The sequence below is a fragment of the Oncorhynchus nerka genome, linkage group LG14 (assembly GCF_034236695.1).
Source record: "Oncorhynchus nerka isolate Pitt River linkage group LG14, Oner_Uvic_2.0, whole genome shotgun sequence".
Classification (NCBI taxonomy): domain Eukaryota; kingdom Metazoa; phylum Chordata; class Actinopteri; order Salmoniformes; family Salmonidae; genus Oncorhynchus; species Oncorhynchus nerka.
The window spans coordinates 2,776,024-2,803,650 of record NC_088409.1 but is presented as its reverse complement, the minus strand read 5'-3'; the positions used below and the strand labels follow the sequence as shown (position 1 = coordinate 2,803,650).

The 27,627-nt window shown below is 44.2% G+C and overlaps 1 protein-coding gene across 3 annotated transcripts; it reads right to left on the bottom strand.

Annotated features, from left to right (window-relative positions):
* Positions 1–6,843: 6,843 nt before the first annotated feature.
* Positions 6,844–27,021, bottom strand: LOC115118632 (uncharacterized protein C18orf19 homolog B-like). Of its 3 annotated transcripts, none has more exons than XM_065027254.1 (5): positions 26,879–27,021; positions 26,250–26,284; positions 25,618–26,092; positions 12,068–12,179; positions 6,844–8,047 (listed from the first exon to the last, which is right to left on the bottom strand). In XM_065027254.1, exons 3-5 carry the CDS (start codon positions 26,058–26,060, stop codon positions 7,574–7,576), a joined length of 1,029 nt encoding a protein of 342 aa, XP_064883326.1. In that variant the 5' UTR covers positions 26,061–26,092; positions 26,250–26,284; positions 26,879–27,021; the 3' UTR covers positions 6,844–7,573. The 3 variants fall into 3 exon arrangements, with proteins under 3 accessions (XP_064883326.1, XP_064883328.1, XP_064883327.1); XM_065027256.1 differs by having other exon boundaries at positions 26,979–26,997; XM_065027255.1 differs by lacking the exon at positions 26,879–27,021 and adding an exon at positions 26,587–26,866.
* Between the last annotated feature and the right edge of the window lie 606 nt (positions 27,022–27,627).

The following is a 27,627-nucleotide window of genomic DNA, read 5'->3' as shown; positions in this document are numbered from 1 at the left end:
AAACTTGTCCTGAAGCCACTCCTGTGTTGTCTTGGCTGTGTGCTTAGAGTCATTGTCCTGTTGGAAGGTGGACCTTCACCCCAGTCTGAGGTCCTGAGCGATCTGGAGCAGGTTTTCATCAAGGTACTTTGCTCCGTTCATCTGTGCCTCGATCCTCACTAGTTTCTCAGTCCCTGCCACTGATAAACATCCCACCAGCATGAGGCTGCCACAGTAGGGATGGTGCCAGGTTTCCTCCAGACGTGACGCTTGGCATTCAGGCCAAAGACGTCAATCTTGGTTTCATCAGACCAGAGAATCTTGTTTCTCATGCTGTGAGAGTCCTTTAGGTGCCTTTTGGCAAACTCCATGTGCCTTTTACTGAGGAGTTGCTTCCGCCTGCCTTGATTGGTCGAGGGCTGCAGAGATGGTTGTCAGTAGGAAGGTTCTCCCATCTCCACAGAGGAACTCTGGAGCTCTGTCAGAGTGACCATTGGGTTCGTGGTCACCTCCATGACCAAGGCCCTTCTCCTCCGAAAAACGTGCAAACATTTCTAAAAGCCTGTTTTAACGTTGTCATTATGGGGTAGTCTACTCTATAGCAGTCCTCATTTACTATTCTACTCTATAGCAGTCCTCATTTACTAGATTACTCTATAGCAGTCCTCCTAATTTACTAGTGTACTCTATAGCAGTCCTCATTTACTAGTGTACTCTATAACAGTCCTCCTAATTTACTAGTGTACTCTATAGCAGTCCTCCTCATTTACTAGTCTACTCTATAGCAGTCCTCATTTACTAGTTTACTCTATAACAGTCCTCATTTACTAGTGTACTCTATAGCAGTCCTCCCCATTTACTATTTTACTCTATAGCAGTCCTCCCCATTTACTAGTCTACTCTATAGCAGTCCCCATTTACTAGTCTACTCTATAGCAGTCCCCATTTACTACTCTATAGCAGTCCTCCCCATTTACTAGTCTACTCTATAGCAGTCCCCATTTACTAGTCTACTCTATAGCAGTCCCCATTTACTACTCTATAGCAGTCCTCCTCATTTACTAGTCTATAGCAGTCCTCCCCATTTACTAGTTTACTCTATAGCTGTCCTCCCCATTTACTAGTGTACTCTATAGCAGTCCTCATTCACTATTCTACTCTATAGCAGTCCTCATTTACTAGTCTACTCTATAGCAGTCCTCATTTACTAGTTTACTCTATAACAGTCCTCATTCACTAGTCTACTCTATAGCAGTCCTCATTTACTAGTTTACTCTATAGCAGTCCTCATTCACTAGTCTACTCTATAACAGTCCTCATTTACTAGTGTACTCTATAACAGTCCTCATTTACTAGTGTACTCTATAGCAGTCCTCATTCACTAGTCTACTCTATAGCAGTCCTCATTTACTAGTTTACTCTATAACAGTCCTCCTTTTACTAGTTTACTCTATAGCAGTCCTCATTTACTAGTTTACTCTATAGCAGTCCTCATTTACTAGTCTACTCTATAGCAGTCCTCTAATTTACTAGTTTACTCTATAACAGTCCTCATTTACTAGTCTACTCTATAACAGTCCTCATTTACTAGTCTACTCTATAGCAGTCCTCATTTACTAGTTTACTCTATAGCAGTCCTTCAAATGTACTAGTTTACTCTATAGCAGTCCTTCAAATGTACTAGTTTACTCTATAGCAGTCCTTCAAATGTACTAGTTTACTCTATAGCAGTCCTTCAAATGTACTAGTTTACTCTATAACAGTCCTCATTTACCACTACCTACCACTGCTACTGCTTTAGTACCAGGACCCTACTGCTTTAATACCAGGACACTACTGCTTTAGTACCAGGACCCTACTGCTTTAGTACCAGGACCCTACTGCTTTAATACCATGACCCTACTGCTTTAGTACCAGGACCCTACTGCTTTAATACCAGGACCCTACTGCTTTAGTACCAGGACCCTACTGCTTTAGTACCAGGACCCTACTGCTTTAGTACCAGGACCCTACTGCTTTAATACCAGGACCCTACTGCTTTAATACCCAGCACCCTACTGCTTTAGTACCAGGACCCTACTGCTTTAGTACCAGGACCCTACTGCTTTAATACCAGGACCCTACTGCTTTAATACCAGGACCCTACTGCTTTAGTACCCAGGACCCTACTGCTTTAGTACCAGGACCCTACTGCTTTAATACCAGGACCCTACTGCTTTAGTACCAGGACCCTACTGCTTTAATACCCAGGACCCTACTGCTTTAGTACCAGGACCCTACTGCTTTAATACCCTACTGCTTTAGTACCCTACTGCTTTAGTACCAGGACCCTACTGCTTTAGTACCAGGACCCTACTGCTTTAGTACCAGGACCCTAATACCAGGACCCTACTGCTTTAATACCCTACTGCTTTAGTACCCTACTGCTTTAGTACCAGGACCCTACTGCTTTAGTACCAGGACCCTACTGCTTTAATACCAGGACCCTACTACTTTAATACCAGGACCCTACTGCTTTAGTACCAGGACCATACTGCTTTAATACCATGACCCTACTGCTTTAGTACCAGGACCCTACTGCTTTAATACCAGGACCCTACTGCTTTAATACCAGGACCCTAATGCTTTAGTACCAGGACCCTACTGCTTTAATACCAGGACCCTACTGCTCTAATACCCTACTGCTTTAATACCAGGACCCTACTGCTTTAGTACCAGGACCATACTGCTTTAATACCATGACCCTAATACCAGGACCCTACTGCTTTAGTACCAGGACCCTACTGCTTTAGTACCAGGACCCTACTGCTTTAATACCAGGACCCTACTGCTTTAGTACCAGGACCCTACTGCTTTAGTACCTAGGACCCTACTGCTTTAATACCAGGACCCTAATACCAGGACCCTACTGCTTTAGTACCCAGGACCCTACTGCTTTAGTACCAGGACCATACTGCTTTAATACCAGGACCCTACTGCTTTAATACCAGGACCCTACTGCTTTAGTACGAGGACCCTACTGCTTTAGTACCAGGACCCTACTGCTTTAGGACCCTACTGCTTTAGTACCAGGACCCTACTGCTTTAGTACCAGGACCCTACTGCTTTAATACCAGGACCCTACTGCTTTAGTACCAGGACCCTACTGCTTTAGTACCAGGACCCTACTGCTTTAATACCAGGACCCTAATGCTTTAGTACCAGGACCCTACTGCTTTAATACCAGGACCCTACTGCTTAATACCCTACTGCTTTAATACCAGGACCCTACTGCTTTAGTACCAGGACCATACTGCTTTAATACCAGACCCTAATACCAGGACCCTACTGCTTTAGTACCAGGACCCTACTGCTTTAGTACCAGGACCCTACTGCTTTAATACCAGGACCCTACTGCTTTAGTACCAGGACCCTACTGCTTTAGTACCTAGGACCCTACTGCTTTAATACCAGGACCCTAATACCAGGACCCTACTGCTTTAGTACCCAGGACCCTACTGCTTTAGTACCAGGACCATACTGCTTTAATACCAGGACCCTACTGCTTTAATACCAGGACCCTAGGTACGAGGACCCTACTGCTTTAGTACCAGGACCCTACTGCTTTAGTACCAGGACCCTACTGCTTTAGTACCAGGACCCTACTGCTTTAGTACCAGGACCCTACTGCTTTAGTACCAGGACCCTACTGCTTTAGTACCAGGACCCTACTGCTTTAGTACCAGGACCCTACTGCTTTAATACCAGGACCCTACTGCTTTAATACCAGGACCCTACTGCTTTGGTACCCAACTGCTTTAGTACCAGGACCCCACTGCTTTAGTACCAGGACCCTACTGCTTTAATACCAGGACCCTACTGCTTTAGTACCCAGGACCCTACTGCTTTAATACCAGGACCCTACTGCTTTAGTACCAGGACCCTACTGCTTTAGTACCAGGACCCTACTGCTTTAATACCAGGACCCTACTGCTTTAATACCAGGACCCTGCTGCTTTAGTACCAGGACCCTACTGCTTTAATACCCAGGACCCTACTGCTTTAATACCAGGACCCTACTGCTTTAATACCAGGACCCTACTGCTTTAGTACCTAGGACCCTACTGCTTTAGTACCCTACTGCTTTAGTACCAGGACCCTACTGCTTTAATACCACAACCCTACTGCTTTAGTACCAGGACCCTACTGCTTTCTCCTGTTCTATTCCTGCTTTCCTCTGTTCTATTCCTGCTTTCTCCTGTTCTATTCCTGCTTTCTCCTGTTCTATTCCTGCATTCCTCTGTTCTATTCCTGCATTCCTCTGTTCTATTCCTGCTTTCTCCTGTTCTATTCCTGCTTTCCCCTGTTCTATTCCTGCTTTCCCCTGTTCTATTCCTGCTTTCTCCTGCTCTATTCCTGCATTCCTCTGTTCTATTCCTGCTTTCCCCTGTTCTATTCCTGATTTCCCCTGTTCTATTCCTGATTTCCCCTGTTCTATTCCTGCTTTCTCCTGTTCTATTCCTGCTTTCCCCTGTTCTATTCCTGCTTTCCCCTGTTCTATTCCTGCTTTCTCCTGTTCTATTCCTGCTTTCTCCTGTTCTATTCCTGCTTTCTCCTGTTCTATTCCTGCTTTCCCCCCTGTTCTATTCCTGCTTTCTCCTGTTATATTCCTGCTTTCCCCTCTTCTATTCCTGCTTTCCCCTGTTCTATTCCTGCTTTTCCTGTTCTATTCCTGCATTCCTCTGTTCTATTCCTGCTTCCCCCTGTTCTATTCCTGCTTTCTCCTGTTCTATTCCTGCTTTCTCCTGTTCTATTCCTGCATTCCTCTGTTCTATTCCTGCATTCCTCTGTTCTATTCCTGCTTCCCCCTGTTCTATTCCTGCTTTCCCCTGTTCTATTCATGCTTTTCCTGTTCTATTCCTGCTTTCCCCTGTTCTATTCCTGCTTTCTCCTGTTCTATTCCTGCATTCCTCTGTTCTATTCCTGCATTCCTCTGTTCTATTCCTGCTTTCTCCTGTTCTATTCCTGCTTTCCCCTGTTCTATTCCTGCTTTCCCCTGTTCTATTCCTGCTTTCCCCTGTTCTATTCCTGCTTTCTCCTGTTCTATTCCTGCTTTCCCCTGTTCTATTCCTGCTTTCTCCTGTTCTATTCCTGCTTTCTCCTGTTCTATTCCTGCTTTCTCCTGTTCTATTCCTGCTTTCCCCCCTGTTCTATTCCTGCTTTCTCCTGTTCTATTCCTGCTTTCCCCTCTTCTATTCCTGCTTTCCCCTGTTCTATTCCTGCTTTCCCCTGTTCTATTCCTGCTTTCCCTGTTCTATTCCTGCTTTCCCTGTTCTATTCCTGCTTTCCCCTGTTCTATTCCTGCTTTCTCCTGTTCTATTCCTGCTTTCTCCTGTTCTATTCCTGCTTTCTCCTGTTCTATTCTATTCCCTGTGCTTTCTCCTGTTCTATTCCTGCTTTCCTGCTTTCCCTGTTCTATTCCTGCTTTCCCTGTTCTATTCCTGCTTTCCCCTGTTCTATTCCTGCTTTCCCTGTTCTATTCCTGCTTTCCCTGTTCTATTCCTGCTTTCTCCTGTTCTATTCCTGCTTTTCCTGTTCTATTCCTGCTTTGTTCTCCTGTTCTATTCCTGCTTTCCCTGTTCTATTCCTGCTTTCCCCCTCTGTTCTATTCCTGCTTTTCCTGTTCTATTCCTGCATTCCTCTGTTCTATTCCTGCTTTTCCTGTTCTATTCCTGCTTTCTCCTGTTCTATTCCTGCTTTTCCTGTTCTATTCCTGCTTCCCCCTGTTCTATTCCTGCTTTCCCCTGTTCTATTCCTGCTTTTCCTGTTCTATTCCTGCTTCCTCCTGTTCTATTCCTGCTTTCTTCTGTTCTATTCCTGCTTGGCCTTCCATTTCCTGTAGTCCACGGTCAGCTTGCTGATGTTGAGGAAGAGGTTGTTGCCCTGGCACCATACTGCCATGTCTCTGACCTCCTCCCTATAGGCTGTCTCCTCGTTGAGGAAGAGGTCGTTGCCCTGGCACCACACTGCCAGGTCTCTGACTTCCTCCCTATAGTCTGTCTCCTCGTTGAGGAAGAGGTCGTTGTCCTGGCACCATACTGCCATGTCTCTGACCTCCTCCCTATAGGCTGTCTCCTCGTTGTCGGTGATCAGGCCTACCACCGTCGTCCACAAACGTAATAATGGTGTTGGAGTCGTGTCACACAGTCATGGGTGAACAGGGAGTACAGAAGGGGACGAAGCACACACCCCCGTGTTGGGGGTCAGCGTGGTGGATGTGTTGGTGCCCACCCTCACCACCTGAGGGCGGCCCATCAGGAAGTCCAGGATCCAGTTGCAGAGGGAGGTGTTCAGTCCCAGGGTCCTGAGCTTAGTTATGAGCTTGGCCACTATGGTGTTGAATGCTGAGTTATAGTAAATGAACAGCAGATGTTAGCGTGGCCTTGTGAATGTTAACCTGTTCAAAAGTCTTACTCACATTGGCTATGGTGAGCAAGATCGTACAGTCGTCCAGAACAGCTGGTGCTCTCATGTATGGTTCAGTATGGCTTTCCTCGATGCGAATTTAGCTCTTCTGGTAGGCCCGTGGCTCTGTTTCCCTCTGTCATCTGTGATAGTTTGTAAGCCCTGCCACATCCGACGAGCGTCAGAGCCGGCATGGTATAATTCATTCTTTGTCCGGTATTGACGTCTCGCTGGTCGTAGCAGGACTTCTAATAAGCGTCCGGATTAGTGTCTCTCTCCTTGAAAGCGACAGCTTCAGCCTTTATCAATGCTGCTGGTAATCAGTTGTTGGGCTTTCAATTCCCTACATGATTTTGGGAATGAACCGTTCCATAGTTAAGTACAGTACTCAGAACATGGAATGAAGACAGGAAACGGAACGATGTTTGGAAGCTCAATATTCTGCTTTATTGCAAATTGTGATCATACCAGACATGACATTAACAGTACAGTCCAATAACTGGTACTACAGTACCCAACACCCTTCTGTTCAGACTGTGGTTTGCATTTTGGTGGAATAACTCTGTAATATCCACAGAGCAACTTAAAGGGATACTTCTGGATTTTGTCCATGATTTCATCTGACTGTGGAAGTAGATAAAGGGCTGCATTGCCAACATCCGGAAGTATCCCCTTTAAGGAATCAATCAAACGACTTCTGTAATCACACTTCCTATTAAATGCACAACTTTCAGTTGACTAGACATTAGGTAGTAGGAACACAAAAATAATACAATATATTAAACTTGGGTGGGTATTGGATTAAAAAGACATTAGGAAAACGTGATTTAAAACGTTGAAAGACACAAGCAGTTACAGTCTTCATGAGGCTTTGATGGACGATGATGAATTAAAACAGGAATTTTATTTTTCATTCCCCGAGAATTCATAATGCTCCTCAGTGTATTCTAATACAATTGACAAATCCCACCAGCCTCCTCCTTATAGCAGGTATAATGGCAGTCAGGAATTGCAGAAGAACAGTAATTGTCTGGACTCATTCGTCTCTCAACAATAGGTTCATAATATGTTCCTTAATTCTGTCTTTGACCCCGACCACATTGAAGACACCAAACGTGTGTTTATTCACAACCACTTGTAGTAAACTAGACTAATCGAGCTTCTTTCGGTAAGACACTTTGTCTTTGGCTTCCTGTAGTGTATCAGAGAACGTGTCTTTCGTCTCCCCCATCTTTCCAGAGAAACGTTCTTTCGTCTCCTCCATCTTTCCAGAGAAACGTTCTTTCGTCTCCTCCATCTTTCCAGAGAAACGTTCTTTCGTCTCCTCCATCTTTCCAGAAAATCTTTCTTTCGTCTCCTCCATCTTTTCGGAAATACCAGACAATCGTTCTTTCGTATCTTCCATTTTCCCCGAGAGTAGTTCTTTGGTTTCCTCCATTTTTTCAGAGAACAGTTCCTTAGTTTCCTCCATTTTCTCTGTGAGTTTCTCCCTGGTCTCTTCCATCCGGTCCTGCAGGTAGTCTTTGACGGGCGGAGGGGTGGAGAAGTAGCCGTGTTTACGGAGGTACTGCACCGAGAAGGACGTCCCACCCAGAGTCACCGTGTATCTGGCGGGTGTTGCAATCTGAAGGAGATCGGGATAAAGAAAGCCACTAAGTTCAGTAGAACAAGTGAATTGAAGCTGATGTTGCAATCTGAGTATTTATGCTTACCCTGAACAGGGCGTCGTATGTACATATCCCTGTACAAGTCATAGTCAGTGAGTATTCTTACCCTGTACAAGTCATAGTCAGTGAGTATTCTTACCCTGTACAAGTCATAGTGAGTGAGTATTCTTACCCTGTACAAGTCAGTCAGTGAGTATTCTTACCCTGTACAGGTCATAGTCAGTGAGTATTCTTACCCTGTACAAGTCATAGTGAGTGAGTATTCTTACCCTGTACAAGTCATAGTGAGTGAGTATTCTTATCCTGTACAAGTCAGTGAGTATTCTTACCCTGTACAAGTCACAGTGAGTATTCTTACCCTGTACAAGTCACAGTCAGTGAGTATTCTTATCCTGTACAAGTCATAGTGAGTATTCTTATCCTGTACAAGTCATAGTGAGTGAGTATTCTTACCCAGTACAAGTCAGTGAGTGAGTATTCTTACCCTGTACAAGTCATAGTGAGTATTCTTATCCTGTACAAGTCATAGTGAGTATTCTTATCCTGTACAAGTCATAGTCAGTGAGTATTCTTACCCTGTACAAGTCATAGTGAGTGAGTATTCTTACCCTGTACAAGTCACAGTGAGTGAGTATTCTTACCCTGTACAAGTCATAGTGAGTATTCTTATCCTGTACAAGTCATAGTGAGTATTCTTATCCTGTACAAGTCATAGTGAGTGAGTATTCTTACCCTGTACAAGTCATAGTGAGTGAGTATTCTTATCCTGTACAAGTCAGTCAGTGAGTATTCTTACCCTGTACAAGTCATAGTCAGTGAGTATTCTTACCCTGTACAAGTCATAGTGAGTGAGTATTCTTACCCTGTACAAGTCATAGTCAGTGAGTATTCTTACCCTGTACAAGTCATAGTCAGTGAGTATTCTTACCCTGTACAAGTCATAGTCAGTGAGTATTCTTATCCTGTACAAGTCATAGTGAGTGAGTATTCTTACCCTGTACAAGTCACAGTGAGTGAGTATTCTTACCCTGTACAAGTCACAGTGAGTGAGTATTCTTACCCTGTACAAGTCATAGTGAGTGAGTATTCTTACCCTGTACAAGTCATAGTGAGTATTCTTATCCTGTACAAGTCACAGTGAGTGAGTATTCTTACCTTGTACAAGTCATAGTGAGTAGTCTTACCCTGTACAAGTCATAGTGAGTGAGTATTCTTACCCTGTACAAGTCATAGTGAGTGAGTATTCTTATCCTGTACAAGTCATAGTGAGTGAGTATTCTTACCCTGTACAAGTCATAGTGAGTGAGTATTCTTATCCTGTACAAGTCATAGTGAGTGAGTATTCTTACATAGTGAGTATTCTTACCCTGTACAAGTCATAGTGAGTATTCTTACCTTGTACAAGTCATAGTGAGTGAGTATTCTTACCCTGTACAAGTCATAGTGAGTGAGTATTCTTACCCTGTACAAGTCATAGTGAGTATTTTTACCTTGTACAAGTCATAGTGAGTGAGTATTCTTACCCTGTACAAGTCATAGTCAGTGAGTATTCTTACCCTGTACAAGTCATAGTCAGTGAGTATTCTTATCCTGTACAAGTCATAGTGAGTGAGTATTCTTATCCTGTACAAGTCATAGTGAGTGAGTATTCTTACCTTGTACAAGTCATAGTGAGTATTCTTACCTTGTACAAGTCAGTCAGTGAGTATTCTTATCCTGTACAAGTCATAGTTAGTGAGTATTCTTACCCTGTACAAGTCATAGTCAGTGAGTATTCTTACCCTGTACAAGTCATAGTCAGTGAGTATTCTTACCTTGTACAAGTCATAGTGAGTATTCTTACCTTGTACAAGTCATAGTGAGTATTCTTACCTTGTACAAGTCAGTCAGTGAGTATTCTTATCCTGTACAAGTCATAGTTAGTGAGTATTCTTACCCTGTACAAGTCATAGTCAGTGAGTATTCTTACCTGTACAAGTCATGAGTGAGTATTCTTACCCTGTACAAGTCATAGTCAGTGAGTATTCTTACCCTGTACAAGTCATAGTGAGTGAGTATTCTTACCCTGTACAAGTCATAGTCTTACCCTGTGTCATAGTATTCTTACCCTGTACAAGTCATAGTCAGTGAGTATTCTTACCCTGTACAAGTCATAGTGAGTGAGTATTCTTACCTTGTACAAGTCATAGTGAGTATTCTTACCTTGTACAAGTCATAGTGAGTATTCTTACCTTGTACAAGTCAGTCAGTGAGTATTCTTATCCTGTACAAGTCATAGTTAGTGAGTATTCTTACCCTGTACAAGTCATAGTCAGTGAGTATTCTTACCCTGTACAAGTCATAGTCAGTGAGTATTCTTACCCTGTACAAGTCATAGTCAGTGAGTATTCTTACCCTGTACAAGTCATAGTGAGTATTTTTACCTTGTACAAGTCATAGTGAGTGAGTATTCTTACCCTGTACAAGTCATAGTCAGTGAGTATTCTTACCCTGTACAAGTCATAGTGAGTGAGTATTCTTACCCTGTACAAGTCATAGTGAGTGAGTATTCTTACCCTGTACAAGTCATAGTCAGTGAGTATTCTTACCCTGTACAAGTCATAGTCAGTGAGTATTCTTATCCTGTACAAGTCATAGTGAGTGAGTATTCTTATCCTGTACAAGTCACAGTGAGTGAGTATTCTTACCTTGTACAAGTCATAGTGAGTATTCTTACCTTGTACAAGTCATAGTGAGTATTCTTACCTTGTACAAGTCAGTCAGTGAGTATTCTTACCCTGTACAAGTCAGTCAGTGAGTATTCTTACCCTGTACAAGTCATAGTCAGTGAGTATTCTTACCCTGTACAAGTCATAGTCAGTGAGTATTCTTATCCTGTACAAGTCATAGTGAGTGAGTATTCTTACCCTGTACAAGTCATAGTCAGTGAGTATTCTTATCCTGTACAAGTCATAGTGAGTGAGTATTCTTATCCTGTACAAGTCATAGTGAGTATTCTTACCCTGTACAAGTCATAGTGAGTATTCTTACCCTGTACAAGTCACAGTGAGTGAGTATTCTTACCCTGTACAAGTCATAGTGAGTGAGTATTCTTACCCTGTACAAGTCATAGTGAGTATTCTTATCCTGTACAAGTCACAGTGAGTGAGTATTCTTACCTTGTACAAGTCATAGTGAGTATTCTTACCTTGTACAAGTCATAGTGAGTATTCTTACCCTGTACAAGTCATAGTGAGTGAGTATTCTTACCCTGTACAAGTCATAGTGAGTGAGTATTCTTACCCTGTACAAGTCATAGTGAGTGAGTATTCTTACCTGTACAAGTCACAGTGAGTGAGTATTCTTACCCTGTACAAGTCATAGTGAGTATTCTTACCCTGTACAAGTCATAGTGAGTATTCTTACCCTGTACAAGTCAGTCAGTGAGTATTCTTATCCTGTACAAGTCAGTCAGTGAGTATTCTTACCCTGTACAAGTCATAGTCAGTGAGTATTCTTACCCTGTACAAGTCATAGTGAGTATTCTTACCTTGTACAAGTCATAGTGAGTATTCTTACCCTGTACAAGTCAGTCAGTGAGTATTCTTATCCTGTACAAGTCATAGTCAGTGAGTATTCTTACCCTGTACAAGTCATAGTGAGTATTGTACATGGAGTAGACAGGGAGTATTACCTTGTACATGGAGTAGACATGGAGTATTCTAACCTTGTACATGGAGTAGACAGGGAGTATTACCTTGTACATGGCGTAGACAGGGAGTATTACCTTGTACATGGAGTAGACAGGGAGTATTACCTTGTACATGGAGTAGACAGGGAGTATTCTTACCTTGTACATGGAGTAGACGGAGTATTACCTTGTACATGGCGTAGGCAGGGAGTATTACCTTGTACATGGAGTAGGCAGGGAGTATTACCTTGTACATGGAGTAGACAGGGAGTATTACCTTGTACATGGAGTAGGCAGGGAGTATTACCTTGTACATGGCGTAGGCAGTGAGGGCATAGCCGCCAGAAGAGTGATTCAGCAGACCAACGATCTTCTCTGGTAAACCAATGAACTCCAGAAAAGGCACCACATTCACTCCCCTGTGGAATAAACAGGTTAACTCAGGCCAGATACTGTGTCATAAACAATTTTATTTTATTTGTCACATACACATGGTTAGCAGATGTTAATGCGAGTGTAGCGAAATGCTAACTCAGGCCAGATACTGTGTCATATACAGGTTAACTCAGGCCAGATACTGTGTCATATCCAGCGAGGTTAACTCAGGCCAGATACTGTGTCATATCCAGCGAGGTTAACTCAGGCCAGATACTGTGTCATATACAGGTTAACTCAGGCCAGATACTGTGTCATATACAGGTTAACTCAGGCCAGATACTGTGTCATATCCAGGTTAACTCAGGCCAGATACTGTGTAATATACAGGTTAACTCAGGCCAGATACTATACAGGTTAACTCAGGCCAGATACTGTGTCATATCCAGGTTAACTCAGGCCAGATACTATACAGGTTAACTCAGGCCAGATACTGTGTCATATCCAGGTTAACTCAGGCCAGATACTGTGTCATATCCAGGTTAACTCAGGCCAGATACTGTGTCATATCCAGGTTAACTCAGGCCAGATACTGTGTCATATACAGGTTAACTCAGGCCAGATACTGTGTCATATACAGGTTAACTCAGGCCAGATACTGTGCCTTCACATGAAACATACACACAGTGGCCAGTTTATTAGGTACACCACCCTGTTCACCAAACCGGGTAGCTTCTATAAAACAGTGAGTCACATGGCCGTGGCAGACAGACATTCTGTTACTGTTAGATTATAATTTCATCTTTAAACATTGTAATGTGGTTAAGCTTTAAAATCTAAATGAAAATGATTACAATTTTTTTTAAAGATACAATTCAACTAGAGTGCCCTTAGATCATGGGAAAAGCACTTGACTGTTTTGTCACAAACGCAGAATACAGGTGTAGACAAGTGTAGCCCTTTACTGTGGAATGCTTCATTACAAGCCCTGAATTAGCACACGGACCCCCTTACTGTGGAATGCTTCAATACAAGCCCTGAATTAGCACACGGTTTCCCCTTACTGTGGAATGCTTAATTACAAGCCCTGAATTAGCACACGGTTTCCCCTTACTGTGGAATGCTTAATTACAAGCCCTGAATTAGCACACGGACCCCCTTACTGTGGAATGCTTCATTACAAGCCCTGAATTAGCCGGTGAATTAGCAATTAGCACACGGTTTCCCCTTATGCTTCATTAAATGCCCTTACAAGCCCTGAATTAGCACACGGTTTCCCTTACTGTGGAATGCTTCATTACAAGCCCTGAATTAGCACACGGTTTCCCGCCATCATAGATCAAATTCAACAACATCCGGTGAAATTGCAGAGCGTCAAATTCAAAATAAGAAATGGTGATATTAAACATGAATGGAAATACAAGTGTCTGACATCATAGATACAAGTGTCTGACATCCTAAATACAAGTGTCTGACATCACAGATACAAGTGTCTGACATCATAGATACAAGTGTCTGACATCATAGATACAAGTGTCTGACATCCTAAATACAAGTGTCTGACATCATAGATACAAGTGTCTGACATCATAGATACAAGTGTCTGACATCATAAATACAAGTGTCTGACATCATAGATACAAGTGTCTGACATCATAGATACAAGTGTCTGACATCATAAATACAAGTGTCTGGCATCATAAATACAAGTGTCTGGCATCATTCAAAAGAATCTTGGTAATCGGACGGCTAATTTGCCAGGATCCCAGTGATCAAATGCAGTGCCGTTTTCTTCGATAAAAATCCATTTTTTTAAAGCCTAACACACGAAACGTTTTGTAAACCGCTTGGTGTCGTGAATTCCGTCTCATTTAACTATCGATGAAACAGTCGATGTAATTACACTGAAACGTACGTTTATCCAGTCATGGTTGCTTTCGTTGCAATCCTCTGGTTGTTAGTAACACAACCAGACTTGACGGTTCTTTTCGCGGGACGTATTGACCCAAAGAAACCGATTTGAAGACACTAAGCAATGACCTCATTGCGCACCAATGATACGAGTGGTGTTTCGTTGATTTTATTGTATTTTGGCCCAATGACCACTGATCGTCTAGAACTCTAGCTCGGTCGATAGCCAATGAGCTGAGGTAAACGGCAAAGCGTAATGGTTAAATGTTGGAAGACCAGCCTTCGTAGTAAAAAGGTTCATTCGCCATTAAAGATCTGAGTTGAAGCAGCCCCGCTCGTTACGCACAGCAATATTTGATAAAGAGCATTTTACAGCACTTTTCATATAAAACATTATGGCGACTAAAATCAGGAAAAGCTAAATCAAAGTCTAGGTTTACAGATTTACACCAGACGATAGAAGACATCGATAGGGAAAGTGAGAGAGTTGCGACAGGACCACGAGCCTGTGAGCGAGCATCGCTTCGGCTCACAGACACGAGACGTGTTTTTGCACGAGGACGACATCGTTTTGGACTGGTAAGTTCTTCTCATGCCGAATGCCGTTGTTTTTTATTTGCAATATATAATCAGTAATGAAAAGTGTAAAGTACACATTGGCTAGACTGTGTATTTATATCTAAAAATGGAATGGAACAGCACCTCACCATAGTGATTGTGTTCCCTCTACTCTATATAATACACATGTGTTTACTTTACGTGTTGACACAGGGCTCAGACGTGAACGTATTCTAGCTGAATTTCTTTGTTTCACTGACTCCGGCTGGGAGCCCCCAGTGCCACTGACTCCGGCTGGGAGCCCCCAGTGCCACTGACTCCGGCTGGGAGCCCCCAGCGCCACTGACTCCGGCTGGGAGCCCCCAGCGCCACTGACTCCGGCTGGGAGCCCCCAGTGCCACTGACTCCGGCTGGGAGCCCCCAGTGCCACTGACTCCGGCTGGGAGCCCCCAGTGCCACTGACTCCGGCTGGGAGCCCCCAGTGCCACTGACTCCGGCTGGGAGCCCCCAGTGCCACTGACTCCGGCTGGGAGCCCCCAGTGCCACTGACTCCGGCTGGGAGCCCCCAGTGCCACTGACTCCGGCTGGGAGCCCCCAGTGCCACTGACTCCGGCTGGGAGCCCCCAGTGCCACTGACTCTGGCTGGGAGCCCCCAGTGTCAAGGTGCCCATCCCCGACTGAAGCTGGTTCATCCAGCCAGACCCTTGCTGTCTCCGGCTCCACACCTACCCGGCCATCGAGAGGTGTGAAGACACTGACAGAGAAGCGGAGGAGGGGAAGTGTGAAACCTGCAGACATGGAGGCAGAGGGGCGTTGGCACACTGTGCAGGACGAGGATGTGGAGACAGACAGAGGTAGAGGGGCGTTGGCACACTGTGCAGGACGAGGATGTGGAGACAGAGGCAGAGGGGCGTTGGCACACTGTGCAGGACGAGGATGTGGAGACACAGACAGAGGTAGAGGGGCGTTGGCACACTGTGCAGGACGAGGATGTGGAGACACAGACAGAGGTAGAGGGGCGTTGGCACACTGTGCAAGACGAGGATGTGGAGACACTGACAGAGGGGCGTTGGCACACTGTGCAGGACGAGGATGTGGAGACACTGACAGAGGTAGAGGGGCGTTGGCACACTGTGCAGGACGAGGATGTGGAGACACTGACAGAGGGGCGTTGGCACACTGTGCAGGACGAGGATGTGGAGACACAGACAGAGGGGCGTTGGCACACTGTGCAGGACGAGGATGTGGAGACACTGACAAGAGATAGAGGGGCGTTGGCACACTGTGCAGGACGAGGATGTGGAGACACAGACAGAGGTAGAGGGGCGTTGGCACACTGTGCAGGACGAGGATGTGGAGACACAGACAGAGGCAGAGGGGCGTTGGCACACTGTGCAGGACGAGGATGTGGAGACACAGACAGAGGTAGAGGGGCGTTGGCACACTGTGCAGGACGAGGATGTGGAGACACAGACAGAGGTAGAGGGGCGTTGGCACACTGTGCAGGACGAGGATGTGGAGACACAGACAGAGGTAGAGGGGCGTTGGCACACTGTGCAGGACGAGGATGTGGAGACACAGACAGAGGCAGAGGGGCGTTGGCACACTGTGCAGGACGAGGATGTGGAGACAGAGGCAGAGGGGCGTTGGCACACTGTGCAGGACGAGGATGTGGAGACACAGACAGAGGTAGAGGGGCGTTGGCACACTGTGCAGGACGAGGATGTGGAGACACAGACAGAGGTAGAGGGGCGTTGGCACACTGTGCAGGACGAGGATGTGGAGACACAGACAGAGGTAGAGGGGCGTTGGCACACTGTGCAAGACGAGGATGTGGAGACACTGACAGAGGGGCGTTGGCACACTGTGCAGGACGAGGATGTGGAGACACTGACAGAGGTAGAGGGGCGTTGGCACACTGTGCAGGACGAGGATGTGGAGACACTGACAGAGGGGCGTTGGCACACTGTGCAGGACGAGGATGTGGAGACACAGACAGAGGGGCGTTGGCACACTGTGCAGGACGAGGATGTGGAGACACAGACAGAGGTAGAGGGGCGTTGGCACACTGTGCAGGACGAGGATGTGGAGACACAGACAGAGGTAGAGGGGCGTTGGCACACTGTGCAGGACGAGGATGTGGAGACACAGACAGAGGTAGAGGGGCGTTGGCACACTGTGCAGGACGAGGATGTGGAGACACAGACAGAGGCAGAGGGGCGTTGGCACACTGTGCAGGACGAGGATGTGGAGACACAGACAGAGGCAGAGGGGCGTTGGCTCACTGTGCAGGACGAGGATGTGGAGACAGAGGCAGAGGCAGAGGGGCGTTGGCTCACTGTGCAGGACGAGGATGTGGAGACACTTTCCACCAACATTCAGACCAGAAAGGACCTCCGCTGGACAGGACTGCAAACTACAGCCCCCTTCAACTTGGTTTTCAACACATCAGTTATTGATTCCCTGGTGTCTGACACTAACAAGTATTGCATCATTCCCATGGTGAATCACTAGCTACACTATGAAACTACACACTACTGAATCACTCCCAAGGTGAATGACTAGCTACACTATGAAACCACACACTACTGAATCATTCCCAAGGTGAATGACTAGCTACACTATGAAACCACACACTACTGAATCATTCCCAAGGTGAATGACTAGCTACACTATGAAACTACACACTACTGAATCATTCCCAAGGTGAATGACTAGCTACACTATGAAACTACACACTACTGAATCATTCCCAAGGTGAATGACTAGCTACACTATGAAACCACACTACTGAATCATTCCCATGGTGAATGACTAGCTACACTATGAAACTACACACTACTGAATCACTCCCATGGTGAATGACTAGCTACACTATGAAACCACACTACTGAATCATTCCCAAGGTGAATGACTAGCTACACTATGAAACCACACACTACTGAATCATTCCCATGGTGAATGACTAGCTACACTATTGAATCATTCCCAAGGTGAATGACTAGCTACACTATGAAACCACACACTACTGAATCATTCCCAAGGTGAATGACTAGCTACACTATGAAACCACACACTACTGAATCATTCCCAAGGTGAATGACTAGCTACACTATGAAACCACACACTATTGAATCATTCCCATGGTGAATGACTAGCTACACTATGAAACCACACTACTGAATCACTCCCATGGTGAATGACTAGCTACACTATGAAACTACACTACTGAATCACTCCCAAGGTGAATGACTAGCTACACTATGAATCACTCCCATGGTGAATCACTAGCTACACACTACTGAATCATTCCCATGGTGAATGACTAGCTACACTATGAAACTACACACTACTGAATCACTCCCATGGTGAATGACTAGCTACACTATGAAACCACACTACTGAATCATTCCCAAGGTGAATGACTAGCTACACTATGAAACCACACACTACTGAATCATTCCCAAGGTGAATGACTAGCTACACTATGAAACCACACACTATTGAATCATTCCCATGGTGAATGACTAGCTACACTATGAAACCACACTACTGAATCACTCCCATGGTGAATGACTAGCTACACTATGAAACTACACTACTGAATCACTCCCAAGGTGAATGACTAGCTACACTATGAATCACTCCCATGGTGAATCACTAGCTACACACTACTGAATCATTCCCATGGTGAATGACTAGCTACACTATGAAACTACACACTACTGAATCACTCCCATGGTGAATGACTAGCTACACTATGAAACCACACTACTGAATCATTCCCAAGGTGAATGACTAGCTACACTATGAAACCACACACTATTGAATCATTCCCATGGTGAATGACTAGCTACACTATGAAACCACACTACTGAATCACTCCCAAGGTGAATGACTAGCTACACTATGAATCACTCCCATGGTGAATGACTAGCTACACACTACTGAATCACTCCCATGGTGAATGACTAGCTACACTATGAAACTACACACTATTGAATCATTCCCATGGTGAATCACTAGCTACACTATGAAACTACACACTACTGAATCATTCCCATGGTGAATGACTAGCTACACACTACTGAATCACTCCCAAGGTGAATGACTAGCTACACTATGAAACTACACTACTGAATCACTCCCAAGGTGAATGACTAGCTACACTATGAATCACTCCCATGGTGAATCACTAGCTACACACTACTGAATCATTCCCATGGTGAATCACTAGCTACACACTACTGAATCACTCCCAAGGTGAATGACTAGCTACACTATGAAACCACACACTACTGAATCACTCCCAAGGTGAATGACTAGCTACACTATGAATCACTCCCATGGTGAATGACTAGCTACACACTACTGAATCATTCCCATGGTGAATGACTAGCTACACTATGAAACTACACACTACTGAATCATTCCCATGGTGAATGACTAGCTACACTATGAAACTACACACTACTGAATCACTCCCATGGTGAATCACTAGCTACACACTATTGAATCATTCCCATGGTGAATCACTAGCTACACACTACTGAATCATTCCCATGGTGAATCACTAGCTACACACTACTGAATCATTCCCAAGGTGAATGACTAGCTACACACTACTGAATCATTCCCAAGGTGAATGACTAGCTACACTATGAATCACTCCCATGGTGAATGACTAGCTACACACTACTGAATCACTCCCAAGGTGAATGACTAGCTACACTATGAAACTACACTACTGAATCACTCCCAAGGTGAATGACTAGCTACACTATGAATCACTCCCATGGTGAATCACTAGCTACACACTACTGAATCATTCCCATGGTGAATCACTAGCTACACACTACTGAATCACTCCCAAGGTGAATGACTAGCTACACTATGAAACCACACACTACTGAATCATTCCCAAGGTGAATGACTAGCTACACTATGAAACCACACACTATTGAATCATTCCCATGGTGAATGACTAGCTACACTATGAAACCACACTACTGAATCACTCCCATGGTGAATGACTAGCTACACTATGAAACTACACTACTGAATCACTCCCAAGGTGAATGACTAGCTACACTATGAATCACTCCCATGGTGAATCACTAGCTACACACTACTGAATCATTCCCATGGTGAATGACTAGCTACACTATGAAACTACACACTACTGAATCACTCCCATGGTGAATGACTAGCTACACTATGAAACCACACTACTGAATCATTCCCAAGGTGAATGACTAGCTACACTATGAAACCACACACTATTGAATCATTCCCATGGTGAATGACTAGCTACACTATGAAACCACACTACTGAATCACTCCCAAGGTGAATGACTAGCTACACTATGAATCACTCCCATGGTGAATGACTAGCTACACACTACTGAATCACTCCCATGGTGAATGACTAGCTACACTATGAAACTACACACTATTGAATCATTCCCATGGTGAATGACTAGCTACACTATGAAACTACACACTACTGAATCATTCCCATGGTGAATGACTAGCTACACACTACTGAATCACTCCCAAGGTGAATGACTAGCTACACTATGAAACTACACTACTGAATCACTCCCAAGGTGAATGACTAGCTACACTATGAATCACTCCCATGGTGAATCACTAGCTACACACTACTGAATCATTCCCATGGTGAATCACTAGCTACACACTACTGAATCACTCCCAAGGTGAATGACTAGCTACACTATGAAACCACACACTACTGAATCACTCCCAAGGTGAATGACTAGCTACACTATGAATCACTCCCATGGTGAATGACTAGCTACACACTACTGAATCATTCCCATGGTGAATGACTAGCTACACTATGAAACTACACACTACTGAATCATTCCCATGGTGAATGACTAGCTACACTATGAAACTACACACTACTGAATCACTCCCATGGTGAATCACTAGCTACACACTATTGAATCATTCTATGGTGAATCACTATACTGAATCATTCCCATGGTGAATCACTAGCTACACACTACTGAATCATTCCCAAGGTGAATGACTAGCTACACACTACTGAATCATTCCCAAGGTGAATGACTAGCTACACACTACTGAATCATTCCCAAGGTGAATGACTAGCTACACACTACTGAATCATTCCCAAGGTGAATGACTAGCTACACACTACTGAATCATTCCCAAGGTGAATGACTAGCTACACTATTGAATCATTCCCAAGGTGAATGACTAGCTACACTATGAAACTACACACTACTGAATCACTCCCATGGTGAATGACTAGCTACACTATTGCAGATATGGTGAAAACAATGAGTGGTGAGGCAGAGGCACAGAAACTCACATCAATACCTTTGTCAGATAACACTGTTAAACAAACAATGTATGCTATAGCTAGAGAGGAAACTGACCGACTCCCCAGCTTATGCTCTGAGATATACCGCAGCAGGTAACTTGCATTGTAAACTACACCGAACAAAAATAAACCTGTAAAGTGTCCCATTTTTCATGAGCTGAAATAAAAGATCCCAGAAATGTTCCATACGCACAAAAAAAGCTGATTTCTCAAAAATGTTGTGCTCACATTTGTTGACATCTCTGTTAGTGAGCATTTCTCCTTTACCAAGATAATCCATCCACCTGGACAGGTGTGGCATATAAAGAAGCTGATTAAACAGCATGATCATTACGCAGGTGCACCTTGTGCTGGGGGACAATAAAATGCCACTAAAATGTGCAGTTTTATCTAGGGCTGGGCGATAAGACCAAAATATCATATCATATTTTTACAGTATTTTATGTTTTTGATTAATAAATGTTCTACTTTATGAGTAAACAGCTCCCCACCAGATGTGACCTTAGGGTGGCAACACATACATTCTACATGATTTCAATGGGTCTTTCTCCATTCTGATTGGTTTATACTGTTCATTCTAAATGATTTCAATGGGTCTTTCTCCATTCTGATTGGTTTATACTGTTCATTCTAAATGATTTCAATGAGTCTTTCTCCATTCTGATTGGTTTATACTGTTCATTCTAAATGATTTCAATGAGTCTTTCTCCATTCTGATTGGTTTATACTGTTCATTCTACATGATTTCAATGGGTCTTTCTCCATTCTGATTGGTTTATACTGTTCATTCTACATGATTTCAATGGGTCTTTCTCCATTCTGATTGGTTTATACTGTTCATTCTACATGATTTCAATGGGTCTTTCTCCATTCTGATTGGTTTATACTGTTCATTCTAAATGATTTCAATGAGTCTTTCTCCATTCTGATTGGTTTATACTGTTCATTCTAAATGATTTCAATGAGTCTTTCTCCATTCTGATTGGTTTATACTGTTCATTCTAAATGATTTCAATGAGTCTTTCTCCATTCTGATTGGTTTATACTGTTCATTCTACATGATTTCAATGGGTCTTTCTCCATTCTGATTGGTTTATACCGTTCAATTCAACTTCAACCTAAAATCATTTTCTGCATTTTCCACAGCATAGTGGTTAGAGTGTTGGGCCAGTAACCGAAAGGTTGCTAGATCGAATCCCCATGCTGATAAGGTAAAAATCTGTTGTTCTGCCCCCTGAACAAAATAAACAATTAAAATCTTTGTTGACTTTCTGTGTGATGAGAAGAAAATGTGTCTCCTTGCCTGTAACAGACATATTTGGGAACCTGAACGCAAGCATGCAGGGGGGAGGAATACAAAAACATGCTACAGATTAGTGACCCGATCAGTCGATTCAGAGGAAGTCATTATTATTGGAGAGAGTCTTTCAAAAGAGAACCGTGCCCCCTTCCCTCCGCTGTGCCCGTTTCTATCAGCAAACAGCATCAGGAAGTGTCCCACACCAGGGATGACTGCTCACCTCCAATGCTTGGAAGAGCACCTACTTCCCAATCCGTTTGACTCTGGCTCAGTTGACGTGCCGGTAAGGGAAATCAAACAGCTGATGGAGCGGTCATGTGACCAAAATGCATTTACGGGTCACTACAGAGGAGTTTTGGTTCCTGGCTCAAAGGGGCATAACAATATCCTGCCATCTGAGAAGTAATGCTGCATTCAAAACAACTCGGGAACTGGGAAATCTCCAACTTCCGACTTCAGTGCGTTCAAGACTACTGGGAACTCGGGGGAAAAACTAGCTCCGACTGGGAGAAATCTTTCTTTTTTAAAACGGGCACCTAACTCAGAATTCCACCTCTGGAACTCGGGCCACTTTCTATCACTGACGTCATGATTTCAGCTCATATTTCATTTGTTGGAGTTCCCCGTTGTCTTGAAAGCACCATAAAACTCATGGTACCCTTCGTCAGCTCATCTCTGTGTGAAGCTGGTTTCAGTGCTCTCGTCTTGCATTAAAACCAAATATAGATCCAGGTTGGATGTGACAGCAGAGATGACGTGCACACTGTCGACCACGCCCCCTGACTAGCACACCCATCTCATTAGATGATGCACACTGTCGACCACGCCCCCTGACTAGCACACCCATCTCATTAGATGATGCACACTGTCGACCACGCCCCCTGACTAGCACACCCATCTCATGAGATGATGCACACTGTCGACCACGCCCCCTGACTAGCACACCCATCTCATTAGTGGTGATGAGATACATTATGTCAGACTAATTGACTGTCCTAGTCACAGCCCCACATTATGTCAGACTAATTGACTGTCCTAGCCCCACATTATGTCAGACTAATTGACTGTCCTAGCCCCACATTATGTCAGACTAATTGACTGTCCTAGTCCCACATTATGTCAGACTAATTGACTGTCCTAGTCACACATTATGTCAGACTAATTGACTGTCCTAGTCCCACATTATGTCAGACTAATTGACTGTCCTAGCCCCACATTATGTCAGACTAATTGACTGTCCTAGTCACACATTATGTCAGACTAATTGACTGTCCTAGTCACAGCCCCACATTATGTCAGACTAATTGACTGTCACAGCCCCACATTATGTCAGACTAATTGACTGTCACAGCCCCACATTATGTCAGACTAATTGACTGTCCTAGTCACAGTCCCACATTATGTCAGACTAATTGACTGTCCTAGTCCCACATTATGTCAGACTAATTGACTGTCCTAGTCCCACATTATGTCAGACTAATTGACTGTCCTAGCCCCACATTATGTCAGACTAATTGACTGTCCTAGTCCCACATTATGTCAGACTAATTGACTGTCCTAGTCACAGCCCCACATTATGTCAGACTAATTGACTGTCCTAGTCACAGCCCCACATTATGTCAGACTAATTGACTGTCACAGCCCCACATTATGTCAGACTAATTGACTGTCCTAGCCTACATTATGTCAGACTAATTGACTGTCCTAGACTAATTGACTGTCCTAGTCCCACATTATGTCAGACTAATTGACTGTCCTAGTCCCACATTATGTCAGACTAATTGACTGTCACAGCCCCACATTATGTCAGACTAATTGACTGTCACAGCCCCACATTATGTCAGACTAATTGACTGTCCTAGACTAATTGACTGTCCTAGCCCCACATTATGTCAGACTAATTGACTGTCACAGCCCCACATTATGTCAGACTAATTGACTGTCCTAGCCCCACATTATGTCAGACTAATTGACTGTCACAGTCCCACATTATGTCAGACTAATTGACTGTCACAGCCCCACATTATGTCAGACTAATTGACTGTCACAGCCCCACATTATGTCAGACTAATTGACTGTCACAGCCCCACATTATGTCAGACTAATTGACTGTCCTAGTCCCACTATGTCATTTGACTGTCCTTATGTCAGACATTATGTCAGACTAATTGACTGTCACAGCCCCACATTATGTCAGACTAATTGACTGTCCTAGCCCCACATTATGTCAGACTAATTGACTGTCACAGCCCCACATTATGTCAGACTAATTGACTGTCCTAGTCCTTAGTCAGACTAATTGACTGTCCTAGCCCCACTTATGTCAGACTTGACTGTCCTAGTCCCACATTATGTCCCCACATTATGTCAGACTAATTGACTGTCCTAGCCCCACATTATGTCAGACTAATTGACTGTCCTAGCCCCACATTATGTCAGACTAATTGACTGTCCTAGACTAATTGACTGTCCTAGTCCCACATTAAAAGTATGTGATGGTGAGTTAAGAGAATCAGAAACTGTTAGAATGGTTTTCTATTGACTGTCCTAGTCCCACATTATGTCAGACTAATTGACTGTCCTAGTCCCACATTAAAAGTATGTGATGGTGAGTTAAGAGAATCAGAAACTGTTAGAATGGTTTTCTATTGACTGACACAGCCCCAAATAAATAAAAGTTACCTTTGGCTGTTAATTACAGCATTTCTTCTTTCACGTGGTCGTGGTCGAGAGTTTTCAGATATAAAAATAGGGTTGAGGGCCCCAAAAAAAAGTTTGGGAACCCCTGGTCCTAGGGTTTACTGAGAACGGTGCGAAACGCATCCAGTCAGCAGCAGTCCTGTGGGTGAAAACAGCTCGTTGATGAGCGGTCGAAGGGCAATGGCAACAGCCGTGCACGCTAACAGGCAAAATAACTAGTCACTAGTCCATCCCCCCGAAGAATTCAGGCTGTTGTAGAGGCAAAGTGGGGTTCGACACAGTACTAGATGGGTGTACCTAATAAACTGGCCCGTGAATGTATCTAGGTAATAGTCTGTACAATGAACACAACAGCAAATGCCATTAACCTCAGGCCAAAAGACCAGTTATGGTACTGCACTTCTAAAATGCCCTATGTATAGCTAAATGACTCATAACAAAAGACCATAGTAATGGAATCCCCAGGGAGAGGAACACCAGACAGGTGGTTTAGGGTTAATGTAGGAATCCCCAGGGAGAGGTACACCAGACAGGTGGTTTAGGGTTAATGTAGGAATCCCCAGGGAGAGGTACACCAGACAGGTGGTTTAGGGTTAATGTAGGAATCCCCAGGAGATTAGACCAGAGACAGGTGACTTACTGCATAGCAGCGTAGTAGAAGGTCCCGAACCAGACGCTGGAGGTCAGGAGATGGACAGGTATCATCACCTTCCCATACTGCTTGAAGGTCTTCTTGAACCTCTGGACCAGACCAATGGACTTGTCCTGCAGAGGGTCTATCTCTGGAGCCTCCGGTGGGGCCTCCACAGGCAGCTTGGAGGAGTCTGCCCCATAGACGGGCTCTGTTCCAGCCAGGCTGAGGGGATGGCTGGGTGGGTCCTGGTCCTCCGGCCGGAGCTTGGGCTGTTCTACTGCCCTGTTAAAGGCTGAGGTACTGACCCAGCGCTGGCCGGGCCCGGGGGGCAGGCGGCCTACAATACACACCGACACGGCCAGGCGAGCCTCACACACCGACAGGCCCACGACCACAGGCCGCACGTAGGCCATCTGCCGCAATGCACCCTGGGACAGAACACGATGCATCTCCTCCTCCCTGAGACGTTTGACCACAGAGCCTGCAGACAGCACACATCATCATCATCATCGTTTACTAATGACTATCATTTACAACAGGAGTAATCATTTATGTTGATAAGTATATATTAAGTTAGGAACGCTATAAATCAGAGTGAAGAAACGTATCTGATGATAAGACATAATACCAAAACATACCTCCAACTAGAACAGGTCAACCATTAATCCAACACCTGAAATGAAAACGTCCAAATAAAATGACACAACAGACTAATCCAGTAGCCACTACTGTGGGTGATCCTCAGCTAAACAACCAAAGTTCTGGTTGAACTAAGTTAACTAGCTACACAGCCATATTCGGATATATAGCGAAACAAGGCAAATAAAAAGCTAGCTAGCAAACCAACTATAGTAAGTAGCTAGTCTGCTCGCTAAGTAGCTAGCTAGCCAAGTTTACTATGTGCAAAGGTTAGCTACAGAACTTGCAAAACATCTTAGTTATCCTTCTAGAGCTAGCTGGCTAGCTGTCACATACGCAGAGGCTTCTGTGTGGTTGACATTGGGGGAGTCTGGAGGACGACAAAAACTTGCTTCACTTATAAAGCTTCCAGAACAACCCTGTGGAAACACGTGCCAGTTTTAGATGTGGTTAGCTAACGTTAGTTGTCTGGCTGAAGCCTGATTCTGACAGAACGACAACTGGGGTTGTTTTGCTTACTGGCTAAGTTAGCTAGCCCGACACTTGGCAAAGTAGTTGTGTATATATATACATTTTTCGGGAAGTTGTAAAACTACGTGACGAAGATGACACGTAACGGAATACATACATTGAAATTCAAGAGGTTTTTGATCCTGTCAAAAGTGTTTTCTGTAGTTGTATGAGCCATAAGTACATAGAATGACCGTCCTGTCAGTAGAAGACCTTACAGCAGAGCTCGAGGGGAATCCGCGTGTCCTCGGACAGCGCACGGCATCATGGGATTCGTAGTTTATTTGTCGCGAGATTTGGTGTCTGCAAATTGCGTAAAAAACAGCACTTCCCGATATGCCTAGAACCTTTCGGTCAGAATTACCATTTCTTTTGAAAGAGCTACAAACCTCTAGTCCAGCGGATAGGCACCAAATATACCCAAGATCGTTCCACTTTATGTTGTAAGTGTCCAAGTTGGTACACGAACACTCAAATGTTACCTTTTTTGTGTGTAAATATAGTCATCACATATTCACTGCACTTAGCCTGTAATAACAAATTTACGTCCGTCTTTATGGAACTAACTGCACACCCTCTCTTATATTCAATGTGATGTTTCTCTGTTCCTCGTTTCTCTCTTTTCTGTGCTGCAGATCGTTTAACAACTTGATGGTATAGCAAAAGCTTAATCAATTTGACATTAACCTGAATCGTCTCTCTTCATTTTACCCACAAACAAATTCACTTAGTCTAGGGACAGTCCCCTGTAAGCTCAGTTGGTAACGCATGGTGCTTGCAATACCAGCGTTGTGGGTTTCATTCACACGGGGTTGAAGTATGAAAAAAGAAAAGTACATAAATGTATGCACTCACTAATGTAACTGG